The 18,065-nt window shown below is 36.8% G+C and overlaps 1 protein-coding gene across 4 annotated transcripts in view; it reads left to right on the forward strand.

Moving 5' to 3' along the window:
• Positions 1-17,692, forward strand: part of CGRRF1 (cell growth regulator with ring finger domain 1) — a 28,612-nt gene extending 10,920 nt beyond the window's left edge. For 2 of the 4 annotated variants that reach the window (XM_014545596.1, XM_005873593.2), the window contains 5 exons: positions 4,816-4,955; positions 11,908-12,085; positions 12,231-12,378; positions 16,473-16,580; positions 16,788-17,692. In XM_014545596.1, the coding sequence (XP_014401082.1) occupies positions 4,892-4,955; positions 11,908-12,085; positions 12,231-12,378; positions 16,473-16,580; positions 16,788-17,108 (819 nt within the window). In that variant the 5' untranslated portion in view covers positions 4,816-4,891 and the 3' untranslated portion in view covers positions 17,109-17,692. Of the gene's footprint in view, positions 1-4,815; positions 4,956-9,583; positions 9,742-11,907; positions 12,086-12,230; positions 12,379-16,472; positions 16,581-16,787 lie in introns of those variants that run through there. The other 2 variants (XM_014545597.1, XM_005873594.2) reach the window with 2 other exon arrangements.
• Positions 17,693-18,065: the final 373 nt, after the last annotated feature.

The raw sequence follows: 18,065 nt of genomic DNA on the forward strand, positions 1-18,065 counted from the left end.
AGCTTTTTGATGACTGCTTCAATTTCTTCCATAGTTATTGGCCTATTGAGATTTTTAGATTCTTCCTGATTGAGTTTTGGAATGTTGTATTTTCCTAGGAATTTGTCCATTTCCTCCAGGTTGTCTAAATATTTTTATTTTAAAACCAGATACATCATGGAGAATATAAAGCATATTACAAAGGAATTTCATGTTGACAACAGGCTGCTTCCTGTTACTTTTTCAAAGCCCTGCCTTTTGGAGTTTCTGGCTCCTACATTTTTAAGGATTCTTTAATTGCAATTTTTAGGTACAACATGATAAAGTACCTGAAATACTATTCTTGAACCTACGGTAGAAATGGATACTATGAGATCTGGATTCTAGCTTTTAGTGTGGGTATAAGGAGCCAGACAGTGGGGGTAAAGAAAAATGGTGGAGGAAGGTAGGGAAAATTAAAATTATGAGGAAGAGGCCAGGGAATGTATGTATGTATCTTTTTAAAAATATATATTTTTATTGACTTCAGAGAGGAAGGGAGAGGGAGAGAGAGAGACATCAGTGATGAGAATCATTGATCAGCTGCCTCCTGCATGCCCCACACTGGGGATAGAGTCCACAACCAGGCATATGCCCTGACAGCGAATCAAAACATGACCTGGTTTATAGGTTGACACTCAACCACTGAGCCACACTGGCCAGGCTAGAGTGCTTTTTCTTCATTTGCTTTTTTGTTTTGTTTTGTTTTTTTCCAATCCAAGGGATGAAGGAAAGCAGGGGAAGGTGTTATTCTATGGCTGTTATAGAAAGGTTATGTCTTTTGTCCTACCACTCCACATTCCTGACTGAACCTCTAAAAGGTACTGGGGCAATGGTGAGCAGTGGAGACAGAACCTATGGAGTAATTGACTCTGAGGATCAAAGAGGAGAAGTTTCTGGATTTGTTTTTTCTCTCTAGCCCAGTAGTTCTCAACCTTCCTAATGCCGCAACCCTTTAATACAGTTCCTCATGTTGTGGTGACCCCCAACCATAACATTATTTTCGTTGCTACTTCATGACTGTAATTTTGCTACTGTTATGAATCGTAATGTAAATATCTGATATGCAGGATGTGTTTTCATTGTTACAAATTGAACATAATTAAAGCATAGTGATTAATCATAAAAACAATATGTAATTATATATGTGTTTTCCGATGGTCTTAGGCGACCCCTGTGAAGGGGTCGTTCGACCCCCAAAGTGGGCATGACCCACAGGTTGGCGACCCACAGGTTGAGAACCTCTGCTCTAGCCCTCTGCCAGCTCCTAAGTCTGTGCAGTCACCAACATTATCATTGTTAGCACTTACGTTGTGCCTAGCCCTGTTATAAACTTTTACAAATGGGGTAACAGTTACACAGAGGTGGAGTGATTGCTTAAGGACACATTATGTGTCTTATTCCTGAATTTAGGAAGAAAGCAGTTTTTCAAGTATGAGGTTAACTGTACATTTTTTATTGCTGCCTTTTATCAGGTTAAGATCCTTTACATTCCTAATTTGCTGATGGTTTTTATCAGGAATGGACATTGGATTTTAGCTAGTGCTTTTTCTTCATGTATTGAGATAATCATATGTGGTTGGTTTTTTTTACTCTGTTTTTAATACGGTGAATTACATATAAATTTTTAATGTTATGCCAAGCCAACCTTGCATTCCTGAGATAAACCTCACTTGGTCATGATGTATTAATCTTTTTATATATTGTTGGATTTAATTTGCTAAGACTTTTTGCATCTATGTTCCTGAGTGATATTAGTCTGTAGTTTTCTTGTATGGTCTCTGCCCCTCCTCTGCATGTACATTAGACTGCTTGAAGTTGTCCCTTACCTCACTGATATTTTATTTTGTTGTTTTTCCCTCTGTGTTTCATATTACATACTTTCTGTTGCTAAATCTTCAAATTTACTAATATTTTGTTCTGTAATATCTAATTTGCTATTAATCCCATTTAGTGTATTTTTCATCTCAAACATATTTTTCATCTTCAGCAATGTATTTGGATCTTATAATCCATATCTCTGTATAAAATGCTCAATCTTTACTTATCTTCTTTAAAAAGTATAGTGACAACAATTATTTTGATGTCCTTGTCTACTTATTCTGGTATCGGTATTGTGTCATTTTGGGGGATTTATTTCTATGATTAGTTTCTCCTCATTGTGGGTCATATTTTCCTGCTTCTTTGCATGCCTGGTAATTTTTAATTGAACACTAAACATTGTGCATTTTACCTTATCTGATGCTGGATGTTTGTTTCCTTTTTTTTTTTAATTAAAGATTTTTTATTGATTTTTACAGAGAGAGGGAGGGAGAGAAATATCGATGTGAGAGAGTAACATTGATCGGCTGACTCCTGCACGCCCCCTACTGGGGATTGAGCCTGAAACCTGTGTACATGCCCAGACCAGGAATAGAACCAACCACCTTTCAGTGCACACGACAACACCCAACCAACTGAGCCACACTGGCCAGGGCTGATCTAGATGTTTCTATTCATATAAATATTCTTGAGCTTTGTTTTGGGATGCAGTTAACTTAATTGGAAACAATTTGATCTGTTCGATGCTTGCTTTTCAGCTTTTTAAAAAAAAAATGTTTTTATTGATTTTAGAGGAAGGGAAAAGAGAGAAACATGGGTGTGAGAGAGTAACATCAATCGGCTGCCTCTTGCACACCCCCTACCGGGGATTGAGCCCACACAGGCATGTGCCCTGACCTGATTAAACTGGGGACCTCTTTTAACCATTTTACAATTACCTACACCCAGATTTATAGACAGCCCCCTTCCCTAGTAAAGGACCGGGTCTTAAAATGATAGTTCTGTCCCATATTGATATTGACCTAACCCAGTGATGGCGAACCTATGACACGCATGTCAGAGGTGACACGCGAACTCATTTTTTTGGTTGATTTTTCTTTGTTAAATGGCATTTAAATATATAAAATAAATATCAAAAATATAAGTCTTTGTTTTACTATGGTTGCAAATATCAAAAAATTTCTATGTGACATGGCACCAGAGTTAAGTTAGGGTTTTTCAAAATGCTGACTCGCCGAGCTCAAAAGGTTCGCCATCACTGACCTAACCCAACGCCTGGATTCAAGTTGTGAACCTGGTTCTGGCCCTTGTCTTGAGTGGACAACTTGTATGTGAAGGCTTAGTTTCCACTGCCTACTGCCAGACTCAGAGCCCATCAAACCATGGCATAAGCCTTACTCATCACTTTATATTTTTTGCCCTTTTCAAATTTATGAAGATGTCTTTGAACTCAACTATGCCTCTTCTTTCCAACATTTTATTATTAAAATTTTCAAACATGCATACAATGAAAGAATTATACAGTAAACATGCATATGCCCATCATTTAGGTTCCAAATCAACCTTTTGCTATAATGTCTTTATTACATGTCTGTCCTGATCCATCCATCCTTCTATCCACCCATCAGTCCATCTTATTTGTTGATCACTTTCAGAGTAACTTGTACTCTTCACCCACTTGTACTTTATTTTTGAAGTAGTATTTATAAACAATGAAATGTGCATATCTTAAGTGTTATCAAACACATCATCTATACAACTCAACCCTCTATCAAGATATAGAATATTACCATCACCAGAGAAAGTTTCCTTATCGCTTTCCCAGTCAGCCCATACTCCTACACCCCAGAAGCAACCATTGTTTTGTTTTTTATTTCTACTCAATTACTTTTATGGACTCTAGAATTTCACTTTATGGAATCATAGCATGGGTTCTTTTGCGCAATATGTTGTTTTTGAGATTTATCCATATGGTCGTAGCAATAATTTATTCCTTTTCATTGCTGAGTTCTTCTGTTCCTTTGTTTAAACATAGTTTATTTGTTCATTTCAGCAGGGTCTTTTTGATTTTTCTTTTTCTTTTTATCTGTCACTACTAAGTGTTTGGAGAGAAGAGAGTGCATCCAAGTATGAACCTCACTGCCTGCTTAATCTAAAGTCTCTTGGTTAAACTAATGTGTATTCATTCTCAGTTATTTTATTTAAATTGAGTAAACTTAGCTGCTTTCTAATTTTATAAATAATTGAATTTAGTCCTTTTCATTTTCCTTCTAAGTCTGTTCAGTATTACATTTTTACATGAACTTTAAAAGGAGAAAATATGCTATAAAATGAAGGGCTATCTTTGGTGTTTAAAAGTTCTCTTATCCCATAAATAATATCAAATAGTCTGCATATTAAATATGTATTTGTTGCCCTAGCCAGTTTGGCCGGTGGATAGAGTGTCAGCCTGCAGATTCATTTCCGGTTAAGGGCGCATACCCGGTTGTGGGCTCGATCCCCAGTAGGTCGTGTGCAGGAGGTAGCCAATCAGTGATTCTCTTGCATCATTGATGTTTACATATCTCTCTCTCTCTCTCTCTCCCTCTCCCTTCCTCTTTGAAATCAATAAAAATATATTTAAAAAATATATGTATTTGTCTATAATGCCATTTAAAAATTTAATAATTCTATCGTGCTTTTGCTCATAAATTAGGTACAATTTATAATCCATATACTTCTTTGTTATTAACAATAGAACTCTGTTTTCAAGAGTATGTCGGTTCAACCAGCTTAACAATATATTGCAGTTCTAGGGGACCTCTAATCTCTGTTATTTCTAGGTTAATTCTCAAATATAATGTAAATTGAGTAACTTAATCTCTTTTTCTGATATGTTAAGAGGATTAACTAATGAAGCATAACATAGTTTACATATAACATAAAGTTTCAACATTTGTTAAAATAATGTATTATTTTATTTTCACCTTTCTTCAGGTTTGGTTGGGATGTTCCAGTAATTCTGAGAAATTCTGAAGAGACCCAGTTCAAAACAAGAGTTTTCAAAAAGCAAATGAGACAAGTCAAGAATCCTTTTGGCTTAGAGATCACTAATCCATCTTCAGCTTCGATTTCAAGTTGGTAGCCATTTTCCAAAGATTCTTCTCTCTTTCTCTGCCCCTGTTTTAGCCCTTTAATTTTCTTGTATTATTTATTAATTGTATTATTTTCCACATGAACAATTATAAACCCATTTTTGCCCCACCTTGTATGTAGTATGCTACTGTTTATCTCACAGGAGAGTATATCCAAATACATGTGCTTATTTACACTAAAATGAAGTATCACAGGTGTTAATAAGAGAAGTCTTCAGTGCAGTGAGAAAGGTAAGAATGGTATAGTGTAAGTTCAGTTAATATAAGGTTGCTCACCTTCTGAAGAACAGCTGTCTGTTAGTCTGAAATTATGGTACTTTGGTCTAAAATTATTTTGGTAGATGGTAATAATAGATGGTAGTTGTTTGTTTCTGTACTCGGAAAACAAATTGTCTGTGAGCCTATCTAGGAGCCAATGGAGTGAAAGAGAGGGGATGCCGGGCACAGACAAGACAGAAGAGTTAGGGAAGACTCAAATTCTTTGCTTGGGTCCTCCATAGCTGGGTCTTTTTACAGAGATGAGAAATACAGGAGAAAGCGGGTTTGGGAAGAAAGGTAATGAATTCAATTTTGAACTTCTGGACCTGTAAGTGCTTTTGTGACAGTTAAGCAGAGACACAGAGCATGCAGTTCTAGGTACAATTCTGTGGCTCTACCAGGTTCTCTGGACTGAGACCCTATCACCTTTTACGCTTGCTCACATTTCTGGTATCTTAAAAACAACCCTAAACTTTCTCAGCTCTTCATCTTATTCTAGCTACTGTCCTATTTCTCTTTTTCCTTTCACACCCAGGCTTTAAAAATATATATATATATATTTTATTGATTTCAGAGAAGAAGGGAAAGGGAGAAAAAGAGAGAAACATCAATGATGAGAGAGAATCATTGATCAGCTGCCTCCTGCATGTGCCACACTGGGGATCAAGCCCACAACCTGGTCATATGCCCTGACCGGGAATCGAACCGTGACCTCCTGGTTCATAGGTCAGTGCTCAACCACTGAGCCACGCCAGCAAAGCCACAGCCAGGCTTCATAAAAGTGATCTGCATTTGCCTTCTCCTCTTAGCCTGCTTCCCTTTTACTCCTTGGAGCAGTGTAGTCTGATTTTTACCTGTATCCCTCTATGGAAATGGCTTTCCCCAAGATGACTAATTAGCACTTCTGCCCCCTACCCCTAACCCCTGGCAGTCATAAATTTACTGGGCACATTTTCAGGCCTGAGTTAGTGCTCTCTCTGCAGAGTTTAACAGAGTTGACCAGTCCTTCCTTGTTGACATCCTGCTCCCTTATCTTCTGTGAACTTTCTTGTCTAGTCATCTTCCTGCCTCTGACTTTCAGAATCACTTGCCAAAAATTAGTTACACTATCAACCTGAAGTAAATCTTGATTTACAATGAAGAAGTACAGAGTTTCTTACCTTCTTCCTTAGCTGTAAATACTATACTGTGTATGTGTGTGTATATAGGGTATCCCAAAAAATGTATACACACACTTTGAAGGCAGTGTTTATTTAAAAATAGTTCATTTTCAAACTTGAGCTATCAGCAGTTAAAGTGTGTATACATTTTTGGGGACACTCTGTATATATAATAACCCCTATGAATTGAAGGAAACTAAGGACCTTTTTTTTTTTTTCCCCACTAGTGGTAGATAAGGAGTTCATTCTGACATTTTTCATTTGGGAAAGCCAAATTTCAAGATATGACAGACAAGACTAGCTTATTTAGGAAACATGCCTGAATAAAATGTACAGAATAGGGTGGCTTGGTGATCTCTGACCTTTGTGGCCATGCACTTGGACCTGCTGTAATGTCACATCTGGCTCTTGAGCAGGACTGCCTGTAAAAACTTCTAGTACAAAGTGGTTCTTCCCGCAGCATAGGTCCAAAGCCTGGAGACACTGAGAAAGTAAGAATGGATACATCGTGAGCAAACAAACACAGGACACTTGTGAACTAGAAAGTGTCAGGAAATCGATCAATCTGCCGTTATTAAGATAGAAATAGTCCTAAATAGCGCCTGCCCTGTAAATGTTGGAAGCTGGACCTCTCAGCTATGCCCAAAACACTATATGCTAACCAACAATAGCGTTACTGAAGTACATGAAGAACATTTTAAATGTGTGTACTTATAGCGTGCTTATTGAAGTATTTTAATTTTTAAATACCAATGCATATTACTCATTATCTGTCTTCTATGGGGAAATAAGGAGAAGAATTTTGGTGGGAATTCTTCTTTATTCTTTATTTGGCAGAATAAAATTCATTTGCTTAAACTGTGGAATGATGGGTGTCATTAAAGATGTCTAACCAAGATATTGAAATAATATTCTGAACAATAATTGTGATGTTTTAAAAAGTTATTTCTTTTGGTGTATAAATAGTTCAAAAATCCAGGGCCTTGTTTGTTTGTTTTTTTGTTTTGTTTTGTTTATTAAATCACTATACCCAAGGTGCCTGGCGCATAGGGGAGGGACAGGGAACATATAGAGAACTGATTTACTTGAAAATTAACCAGAGAATCAGTTTTGTTTTTAATATCTTTTTATTGATTTCAGAGAGAAACGTAGAGGGAGAGAGAGATAGAAACATCAATGATGAGAGAGAATCATTGATAGGCTGCCTCCTGCACACCCCCTACTGGGGATCGAGCCTGCAACCCAGGCGTGTGCCCTTGACTGGAATCAAACTTGGGACCCTTCAGTCCGCAGGCTGACGCTCTATCCACTGAGTCAAACCAGCTAGGGCTGGAGAATTAGTTTTAATCTTAGTCATTTAGTTCTGTTTACCAGAGGTGGGTTTTGGGGATTTGTTGTTGTTCTCTAATGATACTGTATTTGGATTTATGATGTTTCCATGTCCTCAATGTAGAGGTTTTAATGAAATTGAAAGTAGGTACTCAGGACATAGTATTTGTGTTGTATTAATTCAATTCAGGGATTCTGCTGTCTTTTTGTAAACAGCTTTCTGGTATTTTGACTTATTCACCCTGGAAAGAGCCAATATAAGCAAAAGAGTTAAGCAAAATGACACACAGCATTTTTGGAGGAATTTGTGAGCTTCTGTTCATTACGACCAAAATTTTCATCTCCCAATATTTTGGTTTCATCATCCTCGGGCAGGGGCTCCTTGTATATTAGTTCCTCTCTCACAGAGACTTTTCTGTAGGAGAATGTGTGGCTTTACTGCCCCCTTGTTTCTCCTTTTATTAATGGCTCAACTCATTTGACTATAGCCCCAATTTTTTTTTCAATTTCTTGCAAGACCATCTTTTACACTGTCCCTTTATTTGGTTGTTACAGGTAGGCAGGTTGAGAGAAATCCTACCTAGGTTGCTTCACTTCATTTGGATTCTGAATTTTCTGGATTATGTCTATTTTCCAATTCTGTTAATGCTATTGATCTAAGATGTTATTGTGTACGCACTGAATTTTAGAAGACTAAAAAAATATAAGAATGGGAATTGAATATAAGGATCTTTGCAGAAGAAGTGATAAAAACTAAAGGGAGAATAGTTTTGTCTAAGGGTGTTTGAATGCTTAGTGTAAATCAATATATTCTCCTCAGTCCTAAGTTTATGAAAGATTGTGGAGGGCAGAGTTTTATAGATTCTGTAATTCTTTTTCATTTGCTTGTGATATTAATGTCAGAGACATATTAAAATCTGATTAATATCATTATCAGTAGTCTGTGACGTGCCCCATTTTAGTCAAGTATACAAAGTCTATAAACAAGTTTTATTTAGCTCTGAATGTCTGGAACTCTGATTCTTTTTACAAAGCAGTTAGACTGATACTGTGTATGTTGTGTAAAGCGGAGTTGTTTTTTAAGGCTTATCTTTCCATTGTTCTTTCTTTAGTGTAAACAAACACATATATTTGGATATCCTCTCCTGTGAGATAAACAGTAGCATACTATATACAGAGTGGGGGAAAAATGGGTTTACAGTTGTTCATATGGGAAATAATACAATAAATAATAAATAATAATACAAGAATAAACTCTATTTCTCGTATTCACAACTGTAAACCATCTTTTGCCCCACCCTGTGATATTTTCTACACCTTGCTTTTTTCATTTAATGGTATATTCTGAAGCTCATTTCACAGTAGTACTATATACAGATATTTTGGTATGCCTCAATTTTTTTGAAGAGCTTCCTAGTACTTCATTGGAGAGTATGCCATATTTTATTAATTTAATTCCTATTGATGAACATTTAGGTGGAGTACAGCATTTTGATATAACTAGTGCTACAATGAATAGCCTATTTATACATCTTTTTACATTTTTGCCAGTAATACTTTTCTGGGTTCTTCCCCGCCCCCACACACTTTTTTTGTAGGCTTTAAATTTTTTCCCCTTTCCCATCTACTTCCAACTTTTTTTTTTCTTGCCTCACTTTGTGTGGTTCTAAAGTGACAGAGAAAATTATGTATGATTTTTAATACATATATTTTAAATTTGTATTAATGGAGTGATTTTCTTCAGCTATTTAACAGCTAATTGAAAAATAAAGCTAATTGAATTAATACCTGATAGTTAGAATCATAAAAATGTGAAATCAAATCTGGTATCAATTATGTATGTAAAGTTTCTGTCAGTTAAAATTTTTGCTTAACTGTGATTAGAAATTGCTCTATGTCACTGCTACTATACATACTCAAAATCTGACACTTTGTACTTAGTACAATATTTGGCATCCTGTGGATGATCTGGTTGTATTTGCGTATCTCCTTCCAACGCATTCTGATGATCACCTTTAAAAGTAGGTAATATATTAATCAGAATTCCTATTAGCAAGCAACAGAAACGACTCCAGTAAAAGGATATGGAGGGCGGAGGAATGGGGGACATCTGTAATACTGTCAACAATAAATAAATAAAATGGGGGGAGGGGAGGATATTGAAGCGTATACAGACTTGCCAGTAGGTTTGGAAAGCCAGAATCAGAGACCAAGGTTGTTCAGTCAGGAACAATTGTCACTGAAAGTGACCGGGACCGAAGCAGATCTGCCCTGGCATGATCTGGAATGTGTGGGTTCTTGACTTTGTGTAGGAAAAAGTTCACAACATGAGTCCAGATGATTTTGAGAGTACCTTTCTTAAAGTTGGGAGCAGTGAAACAAAGGATAGGCTTAAGATAGAAGAGCCAAGATCACAACAACAGGAGTGGGCCTACACTGGGCTGCCTAGACTCAGGAAAGGAAGTCACAGTAACAGAATTGAGCCACTCTGGGCTGTTTGGATACAGGAAAGGAGGTCACAGTAACAAAATTGAGTCATGTGGGGCCGGGTGGATTCAGGAAACAAATTATAGTAACAGAAGTGAGCCATGCTGGGCTGTGTGGACTCAGGAAAGAAAGATATAGAGGCAAAAAGAGGGCCCTTGGAGACAGTTGACAGGGTTAGCCCAGGACTAGTTGCTGCTGCCCATTGCTCACCTGATTGCAAGTTTCCTGGAAACCTTTCGAGCTAAGGGGAAAGAAAGTAAAAGGACATGCCTGAAGAAATGGTATGGGAGTGCTCAGGCGAGAGGACTGGGTCTTTTGTCTTAAGGGTTTTTATTTGTTTTCTAACGGGAATTTTAGGGGAAGACTCAGGGGAGGGTCTCAATAGAATATTCAGCAGCTTTCCAGGTGTGTCCTTTACTATGCTGATGCATCAAAATGAGCCTGTAGGGGAGTTTGGGATCATTCTATGGTCAGTTCCACTGCTTTACTTTTATCTTGGATTTGTCTGACTCTAATTGTTTTTTTTTTTTGTTATTCATTCCTCTTCCTTCATCCATTCTGGAGTTTGGGTGATTTAAGCTATTCTCTCTCTGGTTGGGGAGGAGAGGTATAAACCATCTGCTCCTAAGTGTCCTTGTTCAGGGAAGATAAGATCTTGTGATTTACTAGTGGGCTGTTAATTGCTCAGCCTTGTTTAACTATTTTGTCTCAGTTTCCCTCATTCCACTTGTCAAGGAATTTTCCCAGCTTCTTACTGTCCTGCCTCACAATGACCAAAAACGTTTCCTTTTGATTTAGCAAGTACACCACTGCCACTGAGCACTAGACGTTGCAGCTTGCGCTGCCCACAACGTGAGGCACTGGATGTTGCTGCCTTTGAACTTATTGCTACAAGGGAGGGGGAAAATCGCATAGGTGGCATATAGTAAATCCATAAGTAAGTAGATAAAACTGTATATTATAATTTGTCCATTTATAATTTATATGCCCCCTTAATCGGCTTTACTCAAATCATAATATCTTTTATTATGCTGAAAGCAAACAAATGAAAGAGGACATCACTATTACACTTCCATGTTTTGGAATCCCCACTCTTTCCTCAGGATATTTTGCATATTACATGGGACATTAACTTTGTGACAAGAATGTATATTGATGTTGTCAGTGTGTATATTGATATTAGTAAAGCTCAATTTCTTTTTAATATTTGTCCTACTCCAGTGATCATCTTGTTGGGCTGCGGGTGGTGTGTATCCACTTTCAGAGAGAGCTCTGCTGCTTGTAGTTACAAGGTTGTGTGGATCTACTTTTGGAAACAGCTCGGCTATCTCCTTTTTTAGGATTGTAGACACTATTAGAGTGGTAGGCTACCAATAGTGAACTGTATTGCAGTTTGTAAAATCTTTGTGGGAAAAGTCTTGAAGTCACCAAAAACATTAAATTGATCACTTCCAAGCATAAATGTATAAATAATCAGGTTTACTGGTAGTGCTTCAAAATTGTGTAGACACTGAGGTTTTTTATATCTCCTGTTTTAGAGACCAGTTCCTTCGTTTATAGGCACATACCCTTTAATGAGTTCCTTTAACTGCCAGCAGCCTGGCCAGCATCCAAAAAGAAGCTTTTATTACTCGCTATGTATAATTGTACTAGAAATTACATCAGGTAATTTTCTTCTCTGTCTTATTTGTTTTTTACAGCTGGCATAACTTTGACAACAGATTGCCTTGAAGATAGCCTCCTCACATGCTACTGGGGGTGCAGTGTTCAAAAATTGTACGAGGCTCTGCAGAAGCACGTTTATTGCTTCCGAATAAGCACTCCCCAAGCACTGGAAGATGCTTTGTATAGCGAATATCTCCATCGAGAACAGTATTTGTATCCTTTATCTTACATCTATCAGGACATGAGAATTTTAGACATTAGACTTTTTATGGACAAAGTGTTGCTAAGTTACGATCCCCTTTGGTATTTTATTGTATTTTTGCTTATAGTGACAATTTACCTTTACATTTTCAAAAAGTATTAAAAAGGACAGCAAAGAAGAAATATATTGCCAGTTACCAAAAGATACTAACATTGAAGACTTTGGGACAGTGCCCAGATCTCGCTATCCATTGGTAGCACTGTTGACCCTAGCTGATGAGGATGACCGGGAAATTTATGATATTGTAAGTAATTTTAAAGTTTTGGAAGCATTACTTTTAAGTGATTTGGATAATAGGTCTTAATTATTTGGTGATGTAGAAAAAGTATTTTAATTTCTGAGGGTATACATTTGACCTGATCACACCCCCCCCCCCAAAATAAATAAATACATGGGAAATACATCGGTATGATTTTTATACATGTAACAGTTCCTTTAGAGTATGACTTTTTTTTCCCATATGGGTTACAAGAATATGATTTTATTTAGAAAATAAAAGCTATATTATGTTTGAATTAAGTTAATTTCATCGTTCTGTCATGTTTGCTGCATAGAAAAGTCTGTTGGGAGACATATTTATTTTTAACATTTTTTTGAGCACTGAATAAATGAGCATTGTAGTAGTGAAACAAAATGCTCAATTTTCAGACAGTATCCACTCTTTTCTTTGCATGTTTACAGTCACCTTGTTTTCATCATAGTATCTGCTGCATCTACATCTTATATATGTTTGGTCCCTATATTTTCAGTAATTATAGTGATAATTACCTTTCTCATTATATACTAATTACTTCTTTAGTCTGGTAGTTTATCCCTATTAGGAAGATAAAAGCATCTTAGGGAGCTAAGAAGACCTGAGCCTTGACAATCCTCTAAGTATGGTAGAAACTTATACATGACATAAAGTTGGTGAAATAGTATCATGGTAAGAATGCCCTTATACGCAATTTACTAATTTTCTGAAGTGCATGATATAGATATGTTCATTAATAAAGAAATGGTAGCATCTTTATGGCACTTTGTAATATATTAACTTATTAAGTAACATTAACTTATTTATTTCTTCTAACAACATTGTGTTAGGCAAATATCCTTTTAAAAGGACTGAAACAGAGTTGGTAGAAAAATTCCAATCATTCAGGAAATAAGAGATGGGCTTGACCCTGAACCTGTGTAGTTCTTTGCCAGTAGCCCTTCCTCCCTTTCTTTTTTACAGGAATATCTTTCTGAAACAAGTGTGCATAGAGCTTTGGAAGGTGTTAGACCCTTATTGGGAAATGTAGACCCTGTTCATATGCAGTTAAGCCAATCTATGTTTTGGGGTTTTAACCTTATCAAATTGAAGTTCTTTTTTCCAAATAAAAGACATACCAACAGCAGTTATTTTCAGAATCTGGCACCATGCCTTAAACACAGTAGGTGCTCAATACATTTAATCAGTGTGGGAAAAGTCATACTAAGCAGTGTTGGTGAGCTTCATAGAGCTCGGCAGCAGAACTCCTTAGTTGCACATGCATGAGGAAGTGTATATGAGAGATCTTCTGGTTTCTCCCCCACCCCCTTTTCAATTGAAGATAAATAAGACCTATTAGGTTGATGTTTCATAGCCCTGCCTTCCTGATCTCTTCTAAGCTCCCCTAGTTCTTTCCTTTTATTGCAAAAAAGGGTCAGTTCTCAGTCACCTTCCTCCCAGCTTCTCCTTTGGTTCCTTTCCTTCTCACTGGGTTGGTGCTTTCTATCTACATGAGGTACCGATAGTCTTTGTTTTCTAACTTTTCTTCCTCCATCTAAATAGAAAAGGATTTGGTGTGTGCATGCTAATACATACATATAACTTAAATGCTGTTTTAACCACTTTCCAGTGTACAATGGCATTATAAATAGAGAAAGATTTGCTTATCAGGTCCCTGACCCAATTGGAATGAAGATTCCAGGGCCCTGCTGTGGCTGTGGGCGGCTTATTCCCACAGGGGCGCCTGGGCCCTGGCCCTGAAGTGTTAACAGCTATTTTCTTTGCCTATGTTTCCCTGCCTTGGTCCTTCTCTGTGTTTTTTTATCAGCAGGCTCTCCCCTTTTTTTTCTGTTAAATCTTGTTTCTCCCATCTCTTATCTCTCAGATTGAGCCTAATGGTAGAACTAAAGTATAATTGTTAGTATATTTTATAATAATGTTCTCTGTTCTTTTTTGTTTGTTTTTCTTGTTACTCCTCACCTGAGGATATTTTTTCTATTGGTTTTCAGAGAGAGTAGAAGGGAGTGAGGAAGTAGGAAAGAGAGGGAGAAGGAGGGAGAGAGGGAGAGGGAGAGGGAGAGAAACATCGATGTGAGAGAGACACATTGACTGGTAGCCTCCCTCATGTGCCCAGAGAGAGGGAGAGGGAGAAGGAGAGAAACATCGATGTGAGAGAGACACATTGACTGGTAGCCTCCCTCATGTGCCCTGACTGGGGGCAGGGAGCAAACCCACAACCCAGGTATGTGCCCTTGACCTGGAATCAAACTCCCGACCCTTTGGTTTCAGACTGACACTCTAACTACTGAGCAACACCAGCCAGGGCATGTTCTCTGTTCTTAATTTTAAAAGCAAACTGAGCATTTCATAATTCTTTTTCATAAATGGTTTTTCAGTATTTTATCTGGGAATCAGAGATTCTAAATCTAAAAAAAGAAAATTAAACTCTCCCATTCCTATTGTAACAGTAAAAATTACATTTAGATAATATAGCTAGTCATTAGTTTGTTATTATAAGTAGATAAAGGAAAGCAGGGATTGTTATTGCAAGATTTTGGCTTTAAAACTTTTTCATTTTTACATAATTATATCAGTTTGTTTTTTGTATTACTCATAGAATATATGCTTATGGCAGGAAATAACATTAGAAAATCTAGATAAGCCAAAAGAAAAAAGTATAATCACTTTTATTCTATCATCCAAATATAACCACTGTGAATATTTGTGTCTTTCCAGATCTTTATATATGTAATTTGTTGTTGTTGTTATTAATTTTCATCTGAGGATATTTTTTCCATTGATTTTTAGAGAGAGTGGGAGAGAGGGAGGTAGGGGGAGGGGGAGAGAGAGAGAGGGAGAGAAACATCAATGTGAGAGCATAATATTGATTGGCTGCCTCCTGCACACCCCTGACCCAGGTATGTGCCCTGACCAGGAATCAAATTGGCAACCCTTTGGTCATAGGATGACACCCAACCAACTGAGCCATACCAGCCGGGGCTGAAATTTTTTTTTTTTTTAACATTTCCACCATATATGAGTGTGATTATTACTCCATAGAGTGTATTGACAAGCTTTTGAATTTTTGTTAATCTGATGTGTGAGAAATATCTCAGTAAATTTTTGATTTGCATTTATCATGTTGTGAGTAAAATTGAACATTTTTTAATATGGCTAAGGACCATGATTATATCTTTTGTGAATTGTCTATTCATGTCTTTTGCCCATTTTTCTATGGGATATTTGGTTACTTTCTTCAATTTTTAAAGTTGTTCATAAGTTAGGGATATTAGCCCTTAGTCTGTGATATACATTGCGAATATTTTATTCCAGCTTGCTAATATGTCTTTTAACTTTGCTTATGGTGCTTTTTTATTATGCAGGTTTTTAATTTTTATATAGTCAAATGTGTCAAATTGATCTGCCTCTAGGTTTGAGTTATAGTTAGAAAGTTTTTCCTTACATTGAGACTAGAAAGAAATGCACATGTTTTCTACTAGTATTTGTATAGTTTTATTTTTTTGCAATTAGATTTCTTATGCTTTTGCAGTTTATTCTTGTGTATGGTATGAGGAATACATCTAATTTTTGTTTTTCCAAGTAGCTATTCAGTTGTCCTAATACTTTTTATTAAAAAGACTCGCTTTACCAGTGATTTGAAATGCCATTTTTATCATATTTGTATATGTGATTTCTGGACGGTTTATTCTGTTTCAGACACCCGTCTATCCATGTGCTAGTACCACACTGTTTTAACTCTAGAGGCATGGTAGTATGTTTTAATATCTGACTGTGCTTAATATCCTCTCCCCCATAGCTTTCTTTTCAGTATTTTCCTAGCTGTTCTTATGTGTTATTTTCCCATATTGAGAATTTTAGAGTCAACTCAGCTATTTTGTTGGGATCACATTAAATTTGTAAACTAGTATAATTTTAAAAACTCTGGAAAAAATATGTCAATAACTGGTTTCTCTATAGTGACTGACTTGAATAAATTATTGTAAGTTTTCTAATTTATCAGCTTATTTTTGTTTGAGACATTTTCACATATCTGTGAAATAATATAAAGAGGTTAAGTACTGACTGGTGTTCAATTTTTATTTTAGATTTCCATGGTGTCAGTAATTCATATTCCTGATAAAACTTATAAACTGTCCTGTAGAATATTATGTCAATATTTACTCCCGACTCAAGGTCAATTTCATGATCTTAAGGTAAGTTGTACCCTTGTAGTCTTATCTTTGTTTCTCATTTGCAGTTTCAAAGAATGACCATTTATCAAGGGATATATTTTTACAGTTAGTTCCCATAGAAGTTAGCTATTATTTGCTAGCTCATAAATTTCGAGCATCTCTTATGACCCTCTGAAGAGTAATTGACATTTGTAATTATCTTTAAACTTGGTTCTTTGATTTTTTCAGCAACTTTTCATGTCTGCAAATAATAATGCCACTCCTTCCAGCAATTCCTCTCCAGAAGGTGAAAGCACAGACCGCAGCTTGTTGGAAAAGGCTGGACTTTCTGAAAGTGAAGTAGAGCCTCCGGAGGAGAGTAGCAAGGACTGCGTGGTTTGCCAGAACGGGACCGTGAACTGGGTGCTCCTGCCCTGCAGGCACACGTGCTTGTGCGATGGCTGTGTGAGGTATTTTCAGCGGTGCCCCATGTGCAGGCAGTTCGTTCAGGAATCGTTTGCACTTCACAGTCAAAAGGAGCAAGATAAAGACAAACTGAAAACTCTCTGAGGATGTTGTTACAACTGAAAAGTACAATTACCACTCAAGATGCAGAAATTTGTGTTCTTGGAATTAATCATAACATGGAATGTACGGTGTTGACTGTCAATGACAATTCTATTTTACCTTCATATTTGTACGGTACCTGGATGATGAAACTTAATTATTCCGTCCTGTTCCATATGGTAAATGCTGGAATACCATCTGTGTTATACATAAAAATGCATTCAGCTCTTGAGAAGAAAGCAAATGTCTGGCCTTTTATCAGCTATGGGATTTCATGTAATATTACTTAGAAAATTTCCAAAAAAGCAATCCATCTAAAATTTGAGTAAGTAAAAGTCTTTTTCTGAATGTTTTTCCTTTGCCATAATTTAGGGTGCAATTGGGGAAAAATTGAATTCTTAAAGTAATTGTATGTTCCCCAGTTTACAGAGGAGTTGGAAAGGGCTTCTAACTTTAAGTCCTTTCCTGAAATAGCAGTTTTTATAAATATCCATCTGTTTGGTTTCTAATTTTTCTTATAGCCACATAAACACAAGCCGTAATTTTTAAATATAGCTTCTTAAATTATAAATGCAAGATACAATTCTTGACTGTTCTCAGTGTGTCCTAGATTGAAATGATGCTCATTTATAGGAAGCAGATATATAAAACAAGAATAATAACATTTCTCGGATAATTAAATTTACTGCCAAGTAGGATTAGATTAGCAGGCTGTGGCCTACCGGGGAAGATCTGTGAGACTCTCAGTGCCTTACCTTAGGTTTCCTCCTGTACAGCAAATCCATCCAAAACTGGAGGGATTTAGAGCCAGAAAAACCACTAACAGAAACACATGACTATTTTCTTCTAGTGTGTTTTTATTACAAACCAGGGGCCCAGTGCATGAATTCGTGCACTTTGAAAGGAACTGTGGGCCGCGAGGCTGCTGTGGGCACAGGGTCAGGTCTCGGCCTATCCTCC

Source organism: Myotis brandtii, unplaced genomic scaffold (genome assembly GCF_000412655.1).
Source record: "Myotis brandtii unplaced genomic scaffold, ASM41265v1 scaffold413, whole genome shotgun sequence".
Taxonomy (NCBI): domain Eukaryota; kingdom Metazoa; phylum Chordata; class Mammalia; order Chiroptera; family Vespertilionidae; genus Myotis; species Myotis brandtii.